Genomic DNA, 20970 nt, shown 5'->3' with positions numbered 1-20970 from the left:
CGAGGCAGAGAGAAGCAAGATCCATGCAGGGAGCCTGACCTGGGACTCAATCCTGGGTCTCCAGGATCACACCCTGGACTGAAGGCGGCGCTAAACTGCTGAGCCACCGGGGCTGCCCAGTTTGGGAGAATCGAATAAAAGTACAAGAACCTAAACAATCTCCTTGGTGTGTTTTGTTTTTTTCTTTTAAATGTTTATGTGTTTAAGATGCAAAACAGAAAGGATAAACACTGTGTTCCTTTTGCTGCCCAAGAAAGAAAACAAAAATGAGTTAAAGCCCCGTTTACCACTAGCTGTTCAAATTCTCCCTCCTTGTCCTATTATCCTGAAACAGATATTACCGTATTTTTTTTATATTACCGTATTTTATAGCCATGTCTAGCATTCTTATTTTTAAATTTTTTAAAATTTGAATTCAATTAACATATAATGTATTATTAGTTTCAGAGGTAGAGTTCAGTGATACATCAGTCTTATATAAGACCCAGTGCTCACTACATCAGGTGCCCTTCCATCTGTCACCCCGTTACTCCATCTCCTCACCCCCTCCTCTAGTGACCCTGTTTGTTTCCTATGATTAAGAGTCTCTTATGGTTTCTCTCTCTCTCTGATTTCGTTTTATTTTTCCCTCCCCTCCCCTATGATCTTCTGTTTTGTTTCTTAAATTCCACATATGAGTGAGACCACATAATTGTCTTTCTCTGATTGACTTACTTTGCTTAGCATAATACCCTCTAGTAGTTCCATCCATATCATTGCAAATGGCAAGAATTTTTTTTTTTTTTTTTTTTTTTTGATGGGTGAGTAGTTGTATTTCATTGTATACCACGTCTTTAGTCGTCTGTCAGTGGACACCTGGGCTCTTTCCAATTTGGCTATTGTGGACATTCCTGCTATAAACATTGGGGTGCGGGTGCCCCTTTGGATCACAATATTCATATCTTTGGGGTAAATAGCTAGTAGAGCAATTGCTGGGTTGTAGTGTAGCTCTATTTTCAACTTTTTGAGGAACCTCCATACTGTTTTCCAGAATGGCTGCACCAGCTTGCAGTCCCACGAACAGCGTAAGAGGATTCCCCTTTCTCGGCATCCTCACCAACATCTGCTGTCTTCTGACTTGTTAGTTTTAGCCATTCTGTATGTCCCACATTCTGTACTTGGATCTTTTCTTGTTAATTAAACAAATGTTTATGTAAACTTATTTCTTCAACTGAAATATTTGGACCTAGGGAAAAATTAAATACATAATTGTGTTATATCACTGCTTTTACTTGCTAGTTCCATGCTTGGTTTAATCTTGTGTTCTACTGTTATATGATTAGTAAAACTCAGAAATGAGAGGATTCCTGAATAGTGGCCGAATTGCTTTTGGCAGTGGCAGGGAGGGTAAGAGTGTTGGGAGCAACAGGGCAAAGAGAAATGAAATGCAACAAAGTAATCAAATGAATTCCTTCTGAAACAATTGACTTTGGTCACTGTATAGCCTCATAAGCAGCTTTCTGAAACTTTATGGCTGGAATTTCTAAACTAATTCAATAAAGAAAAGGGGGATGCACTTGACTCATTTGTGCAGAGTATATGACTCATTTGTACAGAATGAAAACATGTCTATGAAAGCCCACATTAAATGAAAGCTGGTATCCAACTTGATTCAGAAAAAAGTGAAAGGTCATAAGATAATGGAATATCAGCTCTCCTAATGCATGCCTATAGGAGTGTAGTAGAAGGCTACACAACTTAGGAGATACAGATTGTGGATCTGGTTCTTCCACAAACTCTTGTGTGATCTTAGGCAAGTTAATAACCTTACACCATTTCCTAATACTTCTCCTGAAATAGAGATGGGCAGGGTGTATCAAACCATATCTCCTATGGTCTTTTACTTATATAAGTTGATTTTATTGTTTTTAGTTACGGATCTTAAAAAATTTCTTAAGACTTAAGATTTATTAAACTTTCTTAAAATTTTAGGGAAGATATATAAGGAACTTACATAAGACAGCTGTACAGAATGGAGCTGGAGGAGCCTTATTTGTGGTAAGTAATTACTCCAATTTCTTCAGAATAGAAAGACTTGGAAATTTGGGTAAAACTATTTTAACAATCCAAGATATCTTAAACATCAATGTCTTTGGTAGAGCTGGCCATTGTGATTTAAATATAGCTAATGGAATCATTACATTTCAAAAGATTCATGATTACAGTTGAACCTCTTAAATTTAAATTGACATCAGGGTAGCTCTGAATTTACATTATTTTTTGGTGAAATTGCTGAGAGCCCTAAAATGGTTTCTAGTCTCACTTTGGGTTCTTAAAAATCAGTCAGATTGGCTGACTAAAGATTGTGTGGCTGCAACTTGGGGAATCCCAAAATAGAGCTAATTTGAAACTCATGGATTTTAGTAATATAGTAAATACATGAATAGTTGTCATTATATTTTTGGTTTCCAGGGTTTAACTGCAGGTAGAAGTCCATGAACTCCCATCCCAGTTTAGCTGTATAATTCAGAGACAAGATAATGTATCTGTCTCCTTTCTGTGATTAGGTGCAGTTTTCAGGGATTAATCTTATGTTGTTTAAAGGCAATTTAAGTGGATTTGTAGGATGATTTAGAGTTTTATCAGGCTGAATCTTAATAAATGAGTTAGGCATACTATAAGTAGATTCCTGCTTTATATTTTATGTTTGTCTAAAAGTATTTGCCACGTATTTGAGATCGTTGTCCAAAGTTTCCATTTTCTTTTCCTCTTTTAAAAATATCCTTGAAGAAGCAGAACTTTTTGAGAGTTAACATATTAAGGGATTCAGTTTTGTGTTCACCATACATACTAAACATTAATTGATGTAAGTGTTAATCTCAGTGTGACTCATTTGATTTCCTGTTGACCTACCATTTCTTGTCAGTTTTTGAAGAGCCTGCTCTTTTTGTGGAGAAGATACAAAGTTTCTTGCCATTGGCTAGTTTCTGTTATGGGGAAGTCATGGTGCTTTTGTACCTTCCTAAAGTAGTGGGTCCTTTTGATAATCTGATACACACTCTTGGAACAATGTATGTTATGTTCACACTCAATTTTGTGCCTTAATTTTATAAGTCTTCCAGTGATTGGTTTTAGTTTGTTTTTTTTTGTTTGTTTGTTTTTGTTTTGGTAATTATATTAGAATATCCTATTCTCTAATCAAGGTGGATAACACTTTTTAAAAATTTTGGTCCTAAAGCTAGTTCTCTTAATCATTAAAGAATGATTTCTAAAACTTTTCTGAAATTTTGAATTCTGTTAACATTACTTTGTTAATCATAGTCATCAAATAATGTATTTAATAACTAGCCATTCTTTTTGTTGCAAGGATAGATTAATATAATGTCAGAATTAAAGTGACGAGATAAAGTGATCAGTAGTATAGTAATATACAGTTATTCACACTTTTGAGGGAACTTTGATAATTTTGTAAAACATTTTTTCCCTTTATATAGCACAGAGATACTCCTGAGAATAACCCAGATACTCCATTTGATTTCACACCAGAAAACTATAAGGTATGACTAAATTAACATTATGATTAATTTATGAAATATTTAATATCTTCCAGATATATCAAAACATGTGCTTTTTCTTTGATACAGAGGATAGAGGCAATTATAAAAAACTATCCAGAAGGACATAAAGCAGCAGCTGTGCTTCCAGTCCTGGATTTAGCCCAGAGACAGAATGGATGGCTGCCCATCTCTGCTATGAACAAGGTACCAAATTCATTTTTGCCTTAGTTTGAAAAGAGAAGAAACTGTATTTGAATTTCTTCCTTGTGTAGAAATTCCTCTGAGAGTTACTAATGTCAGAATCTAGGAGTTTGAACCCTTTAATCATTTATGTTTCCTCAAATTTGTGTTTTTGTGGGTTCTCTTAATAACATGGAGAACTATAAAGGTAGAGCTTTTTATCCTTGTAGAAAATAGGAAAGGCATTATAGGGAAAGTAGTTTTCTGTTTTTTCCCTTTTTGAGAGAAATGGCCATAATAAAGATAAAAGAGTCTGCATGTGTATAATTTGCTGTCAAGGTATTCTGAAAATTAATGTGTTGTTAAATACTAAAATGAAAAAAAATACTAAAATGATAGAGAAAAGAAACTGTTCACAGCTAATACAAATCTTTTATTTTGCATCTTTGACAACAGGTTTTAATAAAAATTTATATAATACATAGTATTTATAACATAGTATTTATAACACTTGATAATGGCTCCCTACACTTGATAATCAGCAACCTACAGAAATGGTAGGGGTGACCCATTGAAAGGAAGTTAATCTATTCATATATATTTTTAATACTTTTTTTCTAATAGTGGTTTCAACAGTAATCCACGTTTCACATTTATTCACGTATTAATATATTTTTGTGGTATTATGTTATAGTTTATTAAATGCCATACAAAACCATATGATTATTTTTAAAGAATTTTTTATTTATTCATGAGAGACATGGAGAGAGAGAGGCAGAGACACAGGCAAAGGGAGAAGCAGGCTCCATGCAGGGAGCCCGATGTAGGACTTGATCCTGACACTCTGGAATTACGGCCTCAGCTGAAGGCAGACGCTCAACTTCTGAGCCACCCAGGTGTCCCAAAACCATATGATTCTTAATGAGAACTGTACAAATAATAATCCAGTGTGATATAATGGAAAATACATCTGACTCTAAGCTAAGAGATCTGATTTTCCTGTGGACTTACTTCCTCACGTGCAGTAAAGATTTTGAACGAGGGTAGATCTCTTCGAATTATGATCCCTAAGTGACAGAGTTGGGACCGAACCATTTCCTATTCCAATTTCTACTTGACTGACTGTTGCAGATATTCTGCTATACTTCATTTCTCTTTCACTTTCTAAATTTTATTTGGTCTATTAGACTAGACCATTATGATCTTTCTTAGAGAATAGGAATGTCTTCAGTTGATCTAATGGAATGCCATAGGCAGGTTTTAGATTTTGTTCATATCTCTTAATTTGCTTTGTATAGTATTCTAACATGGTTTAGGACCTTTATCATCATTACTATTATTGTTTATGAAAAATGTTGCAAAACAAGTTTGGTTGGGACTGTACTTAGTAAAATATAGTCAGGTGGTTTTTTTCCCCCAATAAATCATGGAGCTCTTTGGGTGTTTTCTAAATCGCTTTTCTAAATACAACTAACCATGTTTTTTATATTATAATAGCCAACTTTCTAAATAACGATTTAGGTATGTTTCTATTCATAGATGCTTTTTTTTTTTTTTTGCAAAAATTGACATTTTTAAAGATTCTTTTTTTTTTTTAAGTAATCTCTACACCCAACATGAGGCCCAAGCTTAAAACCCTGAGAACAAAAGTTGCATGTTTTACTGTATGACCAAACCAGGTGTCTCCAAAATTCATGTCTTTAATAATGGCAGATGTGTTGGAAGTCTTGCTCAGTGGCAAGCTTAGCAGAATGAAATAAATAAATGAGAATTAATACGAAAACATTTCACAAATATTGTCCTGCTCTATTTAGAATTGAATGTGTAATATGTGAGAGGCAGGAGATAGTATACAGAGAATAGAATCAAGATTCCATTTTTATATTTGAGACTTTTAGTGTTACTGTTTCTTTGGCCTGCCCCTCCCAAGAAAAACCCAACCTTCCAACCACAATATCCAGAAGCTCACACAGTAGTTCCTTAACCATCACTAAGGTGTAGAGAGATACACAGAAGCATCCCCAGGAGAGCTTTTTCAAGTTAGGCATCAGTGGTAAGGCTTCAACATGTGTGTTTTGAGAGAGCTCCCAGATTCAGAGGTACATGCCTGGTTTAGTATCCCCAAATTAAATTTAGCACACAGCTACTTATCTTTCACAAGTGAACCATGATTAGATGTGTTTTGAGAATACATATCCTTTAGAATCTCTAATATGAGAAAGCTGAACATATTTGTCAACTGAAATGCCATTTCACAAACTCCTCTTTCATGTCAAAACATGGATATATGCATAATTTTAAAAAATGCCAGATATCAGATCTTATGACCTGATAGATTAATGTTAGATCACCTGGAAAGTTGTAGCCAGGATGCTAGTCATGATAGACTAAATGTGTACTGTCCCTAGCAAACAGCTAAAACAACCTTGTTTTTCTTAACAGACTTCCCTTGACTCTCAGAGTTGTTCAGATAATGATTCCCTTGGTTCTGAACCCCAGTCAAAAATATTTACTATAAATACCTTGATGTGAAGGGTTGGGAAGTATTAGTCCATAAGATTTCTGTGAAAAGTGTTGGGATTAGAAATAGAGGTAGTGTTTTGAATTGTTCTGGAGAGTTAGAAATGTGTATGTGTGTGTGGTTTGTGTATATATATATAAGTGTGTAGATATGTAAATCAATACAGGCTAATAGGTGAACATTGATTCTCACCCCTTTTTTGTATTGCCATTCCATTTGCATGCACTGTACCTCACCAGTAAAATCAAGGTTTTTTTTAAAAACTTGGTAAAAATTTGAAAAATACAGTTATTTAATTTATTAGGGTTTGGCCACCAAGTTTTTGCCATTTAGAAATTTTAAATTGTAAAATACAAGAATTGAAATGATCCAAGTAGAAATTCTTAATAGTTGAAGGACTTAAAGATTTAGAGAAAATATCCTTTTGCAGAGATGGGATGAAATGAGGGAGGTGCTATAACCACTAGCTTCTGGGCTTTGTGTGGGAAGTGTAGAGTCTGCAACAACTGAGGGACTTATACCTCGCAAATACAAGTATATTTTCTGCTTTTGAAGAACTTTTACACTTTTACCAAATTAAAGCAACATTGAAATTATGCTTACAACATACCTAAATCTCAATAAATGTTGTATTTTTTAAATTTTCTAATATTTTAGGTTGCAGAAGTTTTACAAGTACCTCCAATGAGAGTATATGAAGTAGCAACTTTTTATACAATGTATAATCGAAAGCCAGTTGGAAAATATCACATTCAAGTCTGCACTACTACTCCTTGCATGCTTCGAAACTCTGACAGCATACTGGAGGCCATTCAGAAAAAGCTTGGTACGGGACACATTGTATTTATAACTTTTATGGAAAAAAGGATTGTCTTTCTGTATTTGACCCATTTCTACCTGAGTTTTCCAACGTTTGCCCCATCCTACTGGATCTGATCTGTACTTCACCAGTAAATTTGTCTTACTGTGGTTGCCCATCTTTATTTGTTCTTATTTTGTAATTTTCCTTAGTTCTAAGCCTCAAAGCTGAATTTTCACTTTTTTCCCCCTGAAATCATTAAGTGTGTTTGAAAAGCTTCTGAGGATTTTAAAGTTTTCATTGTTTAGAAATGAAGTTTCACTCATTGTGTAATAATAGCATGTGGTACATAAAAAAGCGACTGTACTGTCGTTGTATTCTTCCAAATGAGTCTTGGAACAAATAAAATATGAGACCAGTAAGAATGCTTCAGAAAGGGAAATCTGAAATATACTATAGTGGCATTTACAAAATTAAAAAAGGCATTTTTCCATACAAAACTGCCATTGCTGCATTTATAACTCTACATATCAAATGAAGTAAAAAGAAGTATATTTTAATCTTGTTACTGAATGTAAAGTAAGTATTTGCATGTTGTAAAAACAGTAGGGCTGTACTGAAGTATATAAAACAAAGCTGAAGTCTGATCAAAATCCCACCATCGCAAATTCTGATAATAGTTAGGTATCATTAGTTTTAGATTTTATGTTGTTTTATTTTCATTATTTAAAACACACACATGTCTTTTGCTTTTTGTGCTTTATTTTGGCTGTTCCATATGTATGTCTGCCTTGTTTTTCTATTGTTATTCTGCAAATAGTTTCATGTATACATATCTTTGCATACTTGTCTTGTTGTATACCAAGGTGGTTTGTAAGTAGAATTGTTGGGTCAGATTTTATTGTATTTTGCCAAAATACCTTCCCTAAAGATATGAGAGTACCTGTTTTCCTTGTAGTCTTAATGATCTTTGACATTAGCAGTTTTCTGAATCTTTGTCAATCTGACAGTGTGACTGATTTTAGTAGGTTAACTATCACAATCAAAATGAAAATAGTATATTCTGATACACTGCTGTATAACAGCAAACACTGGAGATGAGTCCCCTGAAACTTGATTGTTTTTAAAGGAAAAGTCCACCTAAATCCTTGAATACAGAGTTGTTTTAAGAAACTTAATGTTTTTACTTTTTATATACCTCTGTAATTTGTTGTTTTCTTAAGCCATGCTGCGATTAAAATATAAACTGGTCCTTATAGTGATCATTTTTATTTTTAGGAATAAAGGTTGGGGAGACTACACCTGATAAACTTTTCACTCTTATAGAGGTGGAATGTTTAGGGGCCTGTGTAAATGCACCAATGGTTCAAATAAATGACAACTACTATGTGAGTATTCCATTTAATATAAAGTGTGATGTCATATTTAAGTATTTTAAATGTTTGGTTTCCTGTCCTGTAGATGTTGCGATCTGAATTATTCAGTTAGAAGAAACTGTTGGGGGGCAGCCCCAGTGGTGCAGCGGTTTAGCACCGCCTGCAGCCCAGGGTGTGATCCTGGTGACCCAGGATCAAGTCCCACATCAGGCTCCCTGCATGGAGCCTGCTTCTCCCTCTGCCTGTATCTCTGCCTCCCTCCCTCTCTCTCTCTCTCCCTGTCTCTTACGAATGGGTAAATAAAATCTTAAAAAAATAGAAGAAGAAACTGTTGGGATAAATATCCAGAAGGGTTTTTTTCCTGTTTTCCAAAGTTTTATTAAAAAACAAATTGAAAAGCTTTGTATAAAAATCCTTCAATTTTAGCTTCCCATTGTTGTCCACAGAAGGTTTTTAAAAAATTATCTTTAAACATTTTTGCGTTTAACTCTATGAGATAATGGCAATTTAAAAGCTTTTAAATTATGAAAAATAATTTACATAGAAATACAGAAAAGAACCACCATGACTTAACAGAGATTTTACCACACTTACTATTATTAGTTGTTTTATTTTTTTTTTTTAAGATTTTATTTATTTATTCCTGAGAGGCAGAGACACAGGCAGAGGGAGAAGCACAGGGAGCCTGATGTAGGACTCGATCCCGGGACCCTGGGGTCATGCCCTGAGCCAAAGAGAGATGCTTAGTCACTGAGCTACCCAGGTGCCCCAAATATTATCATCATCATCATCATTTGTAGAAGTAAGCTACAGGTGCAGGTAAACCACCAGTATGCCCGAAAATCCTTTTCCTTTCCTTTCATTCTCAGAGATAAACTCTATCATAAATTTAGTGTATTCTTCCTGTACATGTTTTTAAACTGTTTGAGTGTATGTATCCAGCCATACTAATATATAATTATGTTCCTTATTTTAAAAATTTTAGAGATGATATCATTCCACTCTTTAAGTACTGCTCTAGCTGGATCTCACAAGTTTGGATTAATATTTTTTATCATTTTAAAATATTTTAAAATACGCATTTTGATTTCTCCTTTGCCCTGTTTTTTAGAAGTATTGGTCTCCCAAGTGTGTGGAATTTTCTAGTTATCTTTTTAATAAAAAGATTTCCAAAAAAATGATTTCTTGCTATACTAATTATATAAGTTTTCATACATATTTGTTAGTTCATACTTTTTAGAAATTTATTAGTGGAAATTGAGTCCTGTGCTGAATGTGGATTCGTCAAGAAGGTATTTGCTTTGCTTCTCTCTTGCTCCTGGAAAGACTACTGTTCCAAAAGAAAACTCCTCTCTTTATACCCTCCCCTGTTCCCCCAAAGTGTAAGGTTCTAGACTAGCAGTTCTTTTTGAGGGACAGTTTAATTTCTAGATTACCCTTGAGGGAATAGCTTTTTAGTGTCTTAATTTTGTGTGGTTGGTATGTCTCTTGTGGCCTGGGGCTTTGTCCCTTTACCTTCTGGGCTGTGAAACTCTGAAGCCAAGTTTGCATGGTGTTCCACTTGCCTACCTGGGTTTTGAGTTTTTGGCCTCTGGGTATTTCTTGTCAGCATGTTGATAAAATTTAAAATTTTTTACTTTTTTTATCCAACATTTTTAGTTGTTAGAGTAGGAGGGTTCAGTCAGGATAGCTGGTCTGGGGATCCCTGGGTGGCGCAGCAGTTTAGCGCCTGCCTCTGGCCCAGGGCGTGATCCTGGAGACCCGGGATCGAATCCCACGTCAGGCTCCCGGTGCATGGAGCCTGCTTCTCCCTCTGCCTATGTCTCTGCCTCTCTCTCTCTCTCTCTCTCTCTCTGTGTGACTATCATAAATAAATACATACATACATACATACATACATAAATAAATAAATAAATAATAAAAAAAAAAGGATAGCTGGTCTGCCATAATGCCTGAAATGGAAATCTCTTTTTTTTTTTTTTTTTTTTTTAATGAAGATGAAATTTGATTTCTTTGGCCATTTAGATTTCTAGGGTGGTCGGTCTCATTCCCTATTGTGATTTTCTTCATTTAATGATCAGAGATTCAGATTTCTTCTCTATCCCCCCTACTTTAAAAAAAGTCCTTTAAAAATATGGCAACAATTTTGCCTTCTCCACATTTCTGCAGTTTACTTATAATAAAGAGGATCTTGATTTAAGCAGGAATTACAGTCAAGACTTAAATATAATAGCCTGTGGATTTATCCAAGAGATAAAGATTCTTCTGGTTAGCAGTGGTATGGTCTTTGGCAAGCCAGTTTTTGTTTTTTATTTTTTTTTTCTAAAGTAAGCTCCACATGGGGCTACTATTGTCTGAGCCAGCCACGCACCCCCAGGGCAGTGAATATTTATTATGTATCTCAATTGACAGGTAGATGTAATAGTCACATAAACTTTGACTGGATCCTGCTTAATAAAAAAAGTTATGAAATACATTTTGAGAACAGTTGGGTAGGTTTTTAATATGAACTTGACATTTGGTTAAGGAATTATTTTTAGTTAATTAGGTGTGGTGGCATTGTGTTATTTAAGAAATGTTCTTATTTGATGTCTGCTGAAGTATCAGGAGTGAAGTGTCATGGTGTAACTTGCTTTCAAAATGGTGCAACCAAAAGTAGAGGGGTGCTATGTGTATATAATGCAAAGATGGCAAATTAAAAATTGTCGAATATAGGTGGTAGGAATATGGGTATTCATGTATAGTTTTTAAATTTTTATAATAGTTGGGGTGAAATAAAATCATTAGATGACTTCAAGATTCCTTTTAGCTATGAGGTTCTGAACATTTGGAACCCTAAGCACTTTGAAATCAGGGTTTTAATAAATGTTTAGTCACTAAACAAGTATTAAAGAACTTCTATTTGCTGAAGCACTGGAGATGCAGTGCTGAATCATGATTTCCCTAGAATAGTATCAGAGTCCTATAAAATATTTTAAGTACTTAACAGTTTTGGAGAGGGAGTAGGAATATGGTTTAGGCATTTTTCTTTTAATCTTACCCTGTTATCTTAATCTGTTATGTCTTGATTAAACCTAGGGTGTAGCTAGGCACAAGGGCATGGATGATATCTATGTGTTTTAAATGTATTAATTTTAAATATCCGTACCTTTTCTTGAGGTAAAAATTTTACACAGGTACATAGTGTGTAGAGTTGCTCTCATTGAAATGGGGACTAGAGGATCAGGATCATTAAGATACATGTCAAAAATAATTTTTTTTTACTTTTCCATTCAAAAATTAAGTGAGAATTTGGAAACAGGGTATTTCCTGAGCAGTATATACTATATTTAGGAGTTAATCAGTTGCCGCTACCTTGGTGACTAACTTGGAAGCTGAGAAAGACAATAAACTAACTAGTACTAGGGATTTACATAGATTTCAAGTAGTAGGAAGTAATTTTAATAGGACTATTTTAACTTTTTTTCTAGGAGGATCTGACACCTAAGGATATTGAAGAAATTATTGATGAGCTCAAAGCTGGCAAAATTCCAAAACCTGGACCAAGGTATGCTTTTATTTCTATACAATAAATTTTAATGGTTTAACGTAATGTAAACTTAAGAAATTTTATCCCCTGGGGGGTGCCTGGGTGGCTTAGTCAAGTTAAGTATCAACTCTTGATTTCAGCTCAGGTCATGATCTCAGGGTTGTGGGATCGAACCATCCACCTCAGTGTGGAGCCTGCTCAGGATTCTCTCTCACCCTCTTGTTTAAAAAAAAAAGAAAGAAAGAAAAAAAAAATCCCTTAAGTTCTTAGGAGTTGTTGTCAGGAGCTTTGGATAGTATTGAAACCAACCTGTCATCTAAAGCACTATTTTTTTTTTCCCCTCTAAAATCCTATCAAAAACCATCTGGTAGCTACTTGAATATTTATAGAGAAGGGAAATTTACTACAAATAAAAATCTATTCCATCATTTAAAGGTTCATACTGTCAGAAGATTGACCCAAAGTTTGTCTCCCACTAATTTCCTACATGTCCAATTCTGCCCTTTGAACCAACACAAAATAACTTTTATACTTCTAAATGATAGCTCTTCAATTACTTAAAATAGGTATCTTCTTTTCCCTAAATCTTCTCATATGATGTCCATTGTTTCATTTTTTCCTTATATGACATAGTTTTGGTTTCCCTCTTCTCTACCTTTTCTGGTTGGCTAATGACTTTCTTAATGTGATACTTAAACTAATCACAGTATTTGAGATATGAACCGAGCTTCTTTGTTCTAGACATTATGCCTTGTTACATTAACTCTCACTTCAGGTACATTATACCAATAATTGCACTTATGGTCAGTTAGAATGTCTAGATTGTTTTTAAGGCCAACACTGTTCCTCCAGGTTGTTCCCATTCTGCTGGTGTGTTACACTAATTACTTTTCTTTCAATTATGAACCTGAAGTTTTGCTGCTAAACAAAGCCCTATTCCATATCTCAGTGCTTATATTGCTCAGAATTTTTTCTAATACTAGCAACTGTTTTTGCATGGTTTTATACAGTTGTAAGCCCTTTGTATGTTTTCTTGCTATGCCATAATTTTCCTTCTCTGGATATATTTGTAGGTTTTAGTGGCTACATAGTATTTTAATGTATTAAATGAATTATGATATGCTCTTTATTCATGTTTTAAATATATTTTCCTGCTCTTTGTAATAAGTAGCAGTTCTGTGTACTCTGTCAAGAGGTAGAGGCTGATACATAATTTGAGTTGAATGCTAAATAGAATAAAAGCTGTTGTAGGAGTGTTTTCAGCAGGAAATGATGTGTGATCTTGTTAAAATTATTCTGCTAGTTACTGTGTGGGGAGTAGTTTAAAATTTAGTGCATGTTGTGAGGCAGAGGAATTATGAGTGATTTCTAGTTTTTTGGTGAGCACCTCAGTGGTTCCTTTAACTAAGAAAGAGATTTGGGGTAGAGCAAGTTTGGGGAAGAAGAGTCACTTAGTTTGGGACTGGTTAAATTTGAGATGCCTCCTAGACATCCATGGTAGAATGATGAAAGGTAAATTTGAACCTGAAATTTAGGAAATAGACTAGGACTGAAAATATGAACTGGGGATTCATCATTTATTACAGATGGTATTTAAGGCCATAAGGCTGGATGAGATTTTTGGGGGTGAGATTAGTTGGTATTCTTAATTAACATAGGATACTATAACATCATTGTATATTAGCATTAATAAACAGTACCACAGTTAAGCAACATCCCTATTGATATTAAAAATGCATATCAATAATTGTAAATAGTTCTTCATTGGGAGTTTTTTGAGCGTTCTAGATTTGAGCCCAAAACTTTAGAATTACTGGTTTCTGAACATATTTTACTCTTATCTAAAAAAGAGATGGGGTGTACATGCTTTTGGCTCAGGTCATGATCCTGGGATCAAGTCGGGATCAAGTCCTGCATCTGGCTCACTGCTCCGTAGGGAGTCTGCTTCTCCCTGTCCCTCTGCCGCTCCCCCCTCCCCCACATGTGTTCTCTCAAATAAATAAAATCTTTTTTTTTTAAATTTTTTATTTATTTATGATAGTCACAGAGAGAGAGAGAGAGAGAGAGAGGCAGAGACACAGGCAGAGGGAGAGGCAGGCTCCATGCACCGGGAGCCTGACGTGGGATTCGATCCCGGGTCTCCAGGATCGCGCCCTGGGCCAAAGGCAGGCACTAAACCACTGCGCCACCCAGGGATCCCTAAATAAAATCTTTTTAAAAAACCAAGCAGAGATGGGGCATCTGGACTCAGTCAGTTGAGGAGCTGACTCTTGGTTTCAGCTCAGGGCCCTGGGATAGAGCCCTACACATCAGGCTCTGGGCTCTCTGGGGAGTCTGCTTGAGGATTCTCTCTCTTGTCCCCTCCTCCCACCTACATGCTCTCGCTCTCTCTTTCTCTGTAAAATCATACATCTTTTAAAATAAAAAGCAGAAGGACAGCTGGGTGGCTCAGTGGTTGAATGTCTGCCTTTGGCTCAGGATGTGATCCTGTGGTTCCGGGATTGAGTCCTACGTTGGGCTCCTGCATGGAGCCTGAGTCTCCTTCCTCTGCCTATGTCTCTCTCTCTCTGTGTGTCTCTCATGAATAAAATAAAATCTTAAAAAAAAAAATAAATTAAAAGCAGAGATAAATATACTTAATTTTCAGTAATTACAGATTATCTACCAGTGGTGTTTGTTAGAGACTGTATTTGGAGATGGTAGTTCTAGAATGTTTTCCTAGCATCAGAAAACAAAATTTTTCCTTCCTTCCTCAAGTTACTTTTTTGGAATATATAGTATAATGAGACTGCAAGGATAGTAATAATCAAAATATAATTAAATTAACCAAAGCTGGCTAATTCTTTATTAGTATTTTTATAATAAAGCACTCTGGTCACATGTGTAAAAGAGGTGCTCATTGTTAGTCTTTGAGTAACCAGAGAAATTAAACTGGTTCAGCATACCTGATTTCTGAGTACCATTACCAGGTCTACCAGGTCTACCCAAAATCAGTAAAGGATTCATGTCACTATATGGGTCAGAACTGCTTTTTTATATTTTTGGTAAATGGGGATCCCTGGGTGGTGCAGCGGTTTGGCGCCTGCCTTTGGCCCAGGGCGCAATCCTGGAGACCCGGGATCGAATCCCACGTCGGGCTCCCGGTGCATGGAGCCTGCTTCTCCCTCTCCCTCTCCCTCTGCCTGTGTCTCTCTCTCTCTCTATCATAAATAAATAAAAAAAAGATTATATTTTTGGTAAATGATGGCTAGAAAGGAAATATTAAACTGATGGTAAAGCACTGCTTTATTTTGACATTAAATATTTGTGGAGATTATTATTTTCATTTTTTTAAGTCCTGAAAATAACTTCTTTTTTTTTTTTTTTTTTTTTTCTGAAAATAACTTCTAAACCTGCATTGAAATTAAATTCAGAGGTAGGAGTTTTTTAGTATGGTTTGCTAAAACTAATTTTAAATCCAGTGTGAGGCCTTCATATTTATTATTACAAAGATACCTTAAATTTTGCAGAATTCTATGGGGTACAGATAATATGAGATGTAAAAAAAAAATAGGCTACATAGTACATATATATATAGAAAATATAGGTGGTTGCTGATATATAACTGTAGACTGTTAAGTCACTTTCATTTTTTTATACTAAAAGTAGAGGGCAATTGTGGGTTTATCTCAGCAATATTAAAAAGATAAGCACTTGGGATCCCTGGGTGGCGTAGCGGTTTGGCGCCTGCCTTTGGCCCAGGGCGCGATCCTGGAGACCCGGGATCAAATCCCACATCAGGCTCCTGGTGCATGGAGCCTGCTTCTCCCTCTGCCTGTGTCTCTGCCTCTCTCTCTCTCTCTCTCTCTGTGACTATCATAAATAAATTAAAAAAATTAAAAAAAAAAAAAAAAGATAAGCACTTAACTTTCATAAAGTAGCTTTCCTTTAAAAAGTTCTTCTATTGGGCAGCCCAGGTGGCTTGGTGGTTTAGCGCCACCTTTGGCCCAGGGCGTGATCCTGGGAACCTGGGATCGAGTCCCACGTCGGGCTCCCTGCATGGAGCCTGCTTCTCCCTCTGCCTGTGTCTCTGCCTCTCTCTCTCTCTTTCTCTCTGTGTCTCTTATGAATAAATAAAATATTAAAAAAGTTCTTCTAGTGAAAAAAATAAAGTTCTTCTAACCCATAAACAATACAAAGGCCAAGTTTTCTAGAATGCAAATGAGTTAAAATGATGAATGTACAAACAGTGTTGGAATGGCTAAAAAACCAGATTTACCTTGAGTTGCAGGAACAAAGTAATTACTAGATGGCATTTTAAGCATAACACTTGAGGCAAGTCATTTTTTATGTTTTTATGAAGTGAAAACCTTAGTGTATATTGATAATGGAGGGGCTAGATCACTGCCTCTCTGGTGTCTGATACATATTTGCAGAAAAAATGAAGGGAAAGTTATATGATTAGTAGATGAAACACAATCTGTGGACTTTATAGCCTTTATAGCATTTTAATATGCATTTTGTGATGGGTGAGGGAGGGAGAGAGTTTGCAGGCAGACATTTAAGAGGCAGCTGAAACCTTTTCCCCCACCAAAGTAGGTCATGGAACTGTAATTGTATGGAACAACTTTAGGAAAATGGACCAGATTACTCTTGAAATTACTTTCTTATGCAAAATCCACAATTCCTTTAAGAGTTCAGGCAGTATGTATGATTCATTCTCCCATTTTATTCTCAAAACTTTGGTTTTTATAATCTTCCCTAAATTGATTCTTTGTATTGGTAAAGAAGGTAGCCGAGCTTAAACCATAGGGGGAACCTAATAAAAGGAGAAAGGTCCTCAAGAATAATTTCATTATTTCACTGGCAAAGAGCAGCAGATATACCTGTGTCATTAACATAAAAAATTACAAAGCCAAATACTGTTTTTTATTAAAGTTAGATATCATTTTGCCATTTACTCTACATTATTTTAGATTCTGACAGGTACTTCACATTTCTTTATCTGGTTTTCACAGTGAACCTATAATACAAATATATTAATAAATTCTGACTTTGGAGGCACTCTTTGTTACAATACATTAGTTACTTGCATTGTGTAATGTAATAGCTTGAAAGATCTTAAAATGACTTTATGGTATCCTTGTACTGTCCTCTAAACAAAATATTATTTCCTGGGGCATTTGTTTTGTAATTTTTTTATTGGAATTCGATTTGCCAACATATATAACACCCAGTGCTCATCCCGTCAAGTGCCCCTCTCAGAGCCCATCACCCAGTCACCCCATCCCATCCCATCCCCCCGCCCACTTCCCCTTCTACCACCCCTTTTTGTTTCCCAGAGTTAGGAGTCTCTTATGTTCTGTCACCCTCTCTGATTTTTCCCACTAATTTTCTCTCCTTTCTCCTGGGGCTCTTCAAAGAAACTTGTAAGATTGACGACAGAATATTAGGTAAAGGTAAAGCAAGGAGTAAAAAGATGTATACTGAAGAATTTTTCAGCAAAAATCTGTGGCAGGAACAGGTAAATTAACAAAGCCAGGGAATAGGAGGGGTGAAGTAGAAGTAGGTGCTGAGCTGGGCTCGAGGTCAGACAGGGGCAGAGGTGAGTGATTACCTGGGAAAGTATGTGTGGGGGTGAACAAAAGACAGGTTCTTCTACTCTGTGCTGCCTCTCTATAGATTCCTGCATAAGGGCTTGTTCTTATTTTCTTTGTGGCTGTGGTAGCTACTCTGGTCTGGAACCTGTTTTTGAAAAATTACTACTACTAATATTGCTTTAAAAAATATGAATACCAATATACTTTGTTTTCACTGCCTCTAAGGAACACCCTACGAAATCTTCAAATTCCCATTTCCTTTAATTCCTGTTTATTTCCAAATATAATGTGTAAGTTTATATTCCATTGTGTTCAGTGATAGTGGATCTCAATCTTAATAAAATTCAAATACAAAAAGAATATAATGTTCTAGTTTATTAAAAATTATTTTTTAAAAAGACTTATTTTTAGAGAGCAGGAGAGAATCTCAAGTAGACTTAATTTTAGCAGGAAAGAAGCTTAAGTAGATAGACTTCACACTGAGCAGGGCTCCATTCCACAACCCTGAGATCATGACCTGATGTTTAACCCACTGAGCCACCCAGGCACCCCTAAAATATGATTTTTAAAAATGTCCTCTGGGTTTGGGTTATTTTATTATAGTTCTTAGCTCTGATCCTTGGACAGCTGGTGAATCCCCTAAGCCTTGGTTTCTGTATCTGTAAAATAAGGCCAGTATCACTTGTCTCATGGCATAGTTGTAAAGATTAAATGAACTAATAATATCTGTACACTGCTCAGTAACCGGGAACTAGTATTAGAGTTACTTTTATATTTTTCATATTTATGATGAGTTTTGATATGTGTGTTTTCATATGTAACCGAAAGTCTTGCAGAGGTTGAAATGTTTGAATTAAATAATCCATGCATGGGATGCCTGGGTGGCTCAGCGGTTGGGCGTCTGCCTTTGGCTCAGGGCATGATCCTGGTCCAGGGATGGAGTCCCGCATTGGGCTCCCTGTGGAGCCTGCTTCTTGAACCTCTGTCTCTCTGCCTCTCTCTCTCATGAATGAATGAATAAATAAATAAATAAAATCCTTAATAAATAAATTAATAATGCATGCAATTCTTGAATGAAAAATAGTGGCTTAACTGGGCTGTTGTGAAGTAAGTTATTTTTTTTTTTAAGTAAAGATTTATAAATGGTAATCATTAATAGTTTACTGTCACTTGCTCTTTCAGGAGTGGACGCTTCTCTTGTGAGCCAGCTGGAGGTCTTACCTCTTTGACTGAACCACCCAAAGGACCTGGCTTTGGTGTGCAAGTGGGACTTTAATTTATATATTCAACTGTAAATATGTCACTGGAGAAATAAAGAGGAATCTCCTATCTACATAAACTTTTTATGTTACTTGTTCATTTCATGGTGTATACCTAGCAACTTGCTGCTGTCAGTGTCACGATAAAACTTCAGAGTACCATTTTAGAGTCTTGTGCTATCTATGGCTAACTCTAAAGACATTATTTCATAATCTAGTTAACAGTCACTCCAATGTCATCCATTTTCAACTGCCAGGTCACTTTTATCAATAACATTAGATTATTGTCAAGTAAAAACTGTCAAATTTCATATATATTTTGCTTTTCCATCTTTAACTAGAGCCAAATCTTAACATGATCTTTCTATACTTTGTTAGTACTCCCTTTAAACATTTTTAGATTTACAGCACATTATTGTTACTCTATTTCCAACTGGTGACACCTCAAGCAGAAGTGTGAGGAGGATAAAGTAGTTGTCTTTAGAAGTATTGTTTATCATTTTAATAAAAGTAAGGCACTTCATTATTATTGTATACTGCAAGAATAGAAACTGGGCGAAGAGACTGGAAGTACAATCTGAGTTTGAAAAACAGTCAATATCCAAAATATACTCTTCCATTGAATGCATATTTCAGCTTAGAACAAAGGATAAAACCTGCATATTATACATTTTCAAGAAACCAGCTACGGTGCATTAGTTCTGCAAGTTGAAAAAAATTAATAGCCTTAATGCAGGGATAAATCCAAATCCAGTTGTTTCAGGATTTCTTGAAGTCATTGTTTGGCCTTGTTCTTCTGGCAGACTAACCAGTCACTAGTAGTAATTATGGTGCTTAAAAAAATTATTTTTAAGAATAGCTTTAAAAAATAGTTTTTAATATGAGAAAGTAAACAAGAACAGTAACTTTTTAACTGGCAGAGAAAAGTAACAATGAAAATGCCTCTCTTCTATCCTAGAGCCCTCTTGACTTTTGTAAAAATGCCTTACTTTGACATAATTTTTTTTTTCTACTAGAACAAAAATTAGAAGTAGGGAAGCTTCAGATACCAGGTGAAAAAAGTAAGACCTGTATTAAGGACATGCACTGAATATCAATTTTTATGTAATGTTTTAAAAATAGAAAATTAATTTTAGATCATTAGAATTATAGGCATACAGTTATACCATTATTGAAACTTTTTTTTTTTTTAAGATGTATTTATTTATTCATGAGACACAGAGTTAGAGAGAGAGGCAGAGACACAGGCAGAGGGAGAAGCAGGCTCCTCAGAGAGAGCCTGATACGGAACCCGATCCCGGATTCTGGGATCACGACCTGAGCAGGTGCCCAACCGCTGAGCCACCCAGGCGTCCCTCAAAATGTTTTCTATAGTTCTTAGGTCATCACGTTGTTTTACAGTAGTGCATATCAGGATTTTGAGTCTTAAATTTTTTGCCTATTTTTCTTAAAAACCCTATCAATTTTAACATAATACTGGTTTTAATGTTTCTAGTTAGCTTTCAAAAACACCTGGCAGGTAAAATCTTATTACAGTAATCCAAGATGGTTTCAAAATGAAAATGAATGCACTGATTAAAATTTCCTTGCCAGTTTTCAGGGATGACAGCCCTATCCTGACCTACTTCTCAAACCTCAAGGGAGAGGTAGGCATTATATGTGTGTTAACCACCACTTGCTCCCTCATTTCCTCAATTCCTAACTCTGTGCTGTTATTTGAGGAGGAAATCTTCCTGCTGTTTAATGACAAGAATCAAACAATATATCATAATCTCTTCTGACAAAGAATCTAATACCACTTTTTTTGTAGCCCCTACTAAATGTTGCTAGAGGAAACTACTGATTGCTCAGAATTACTTGGCTGTAACTGTATGGGGCCACTGCTCCAGAAAATCCTACGGCACATAACAAGTTATGAGTATTTGCTGCAGACGCATTCATTACATATGTATAGACTAACATGACAAGGAAAAAAATTAGTCACCTTTAATGCAAGTTTATGCTTTACGTCATCTGTTGGGATTTAACTTTGTGTCAGGGCTGAAAAATATCTGTAGTGACAAATTTGTAACTCCATTAAGTCACAGGTGCTGTAGAGTCCGCTATTAACGACTAGGGAGGTGGTTTCCGTCCAATTCGTGTGACTCCTTTGGTGGCTAAATAAAGCCATGTACAAACTGTCGCAGGTTAA

At 35.6% G+C, this 20970-nt stretch overlaps 2 protein-coding genes across 21 annotated transcripts in view; one reads left to right on the top strand and one right to left on the bottom strand.

Annotated features, from left to right (window-relative positions):
- NDUFV2 (NADH:ubiquinone oxidoreductase core subunit V2) overlaps nt 1-18859 on the top strand; it is a 33883-nt gene extending 15024 nt beyond the window's left edge. The window contains exons 2-8 of the mRNA XM_077899994.1: nt 1972-2037; nt 3474-3536; nt 3624-3740; nt 6895-7063; nt 8315-8424; nt 11883-11959; nt 18703-18859. Of these exons, the coding sequence (XP_077756120.1) occupies nt 1972-2037; nt 3474-3536; nt 3624-3740; nt 6895-7063; nt 8315-8424; nt 11883-11959; nt 18703-18796 (696 nt within the window). The 3' untranslated portion in view covers nt 18797-18859. The remainder of the gene's footprint in view (nt 1-1971; nt 2038-3473; nt 3537-3623; nt 3741-6894; nt 7064-8314; nt 8425-11882; nt 11960-18702) is intronic.
- The window catches only part of LOC144315452 (uncharacterized), a 91275-nt gene that overhangs the window by 69403 nt on the left and 902 nt on the right, over nt 1-20970 (bottom strand). Inside the window, exon 2 of one of the 20 annotated variants that reach the window (XM_077899992.1) lies at nt 1097-1225. The exons of 18 other annotated variants lie outside the window; for them this stretch is intronic. In XM_077899992.1, coding sequence (XP_077756118.1) covers nt 1199-1225 — 27 coding nt within the window. In that variant the 3' untranslated portion in view covers nt 1097-1198. Of the gene's footprint in view, nt 1-1096; nt 1226-17875 lie in introns of those variants that run through there. One more of the 20 variants, XM_077899979.1, reaches the window with a different exon arrangement.

This window comes from Canis aureus, chromosome 6 (assembly GCF_053574225.1).
Source record: "Canis aureus isolate CA01 chromosome 6, VMU_Caureus_v.1.0, whole genome shotgun sequence".
NCBI classification, from domain to species: domain Eukaryota; kingdom Metazoa; phylum Chordata; class Mammalia; order Carnivora; family Canidae; genus Canis; species Canis aureus.
This window is presented reverse-complemented; position numbering and strand designations above follow the sequence as displayed.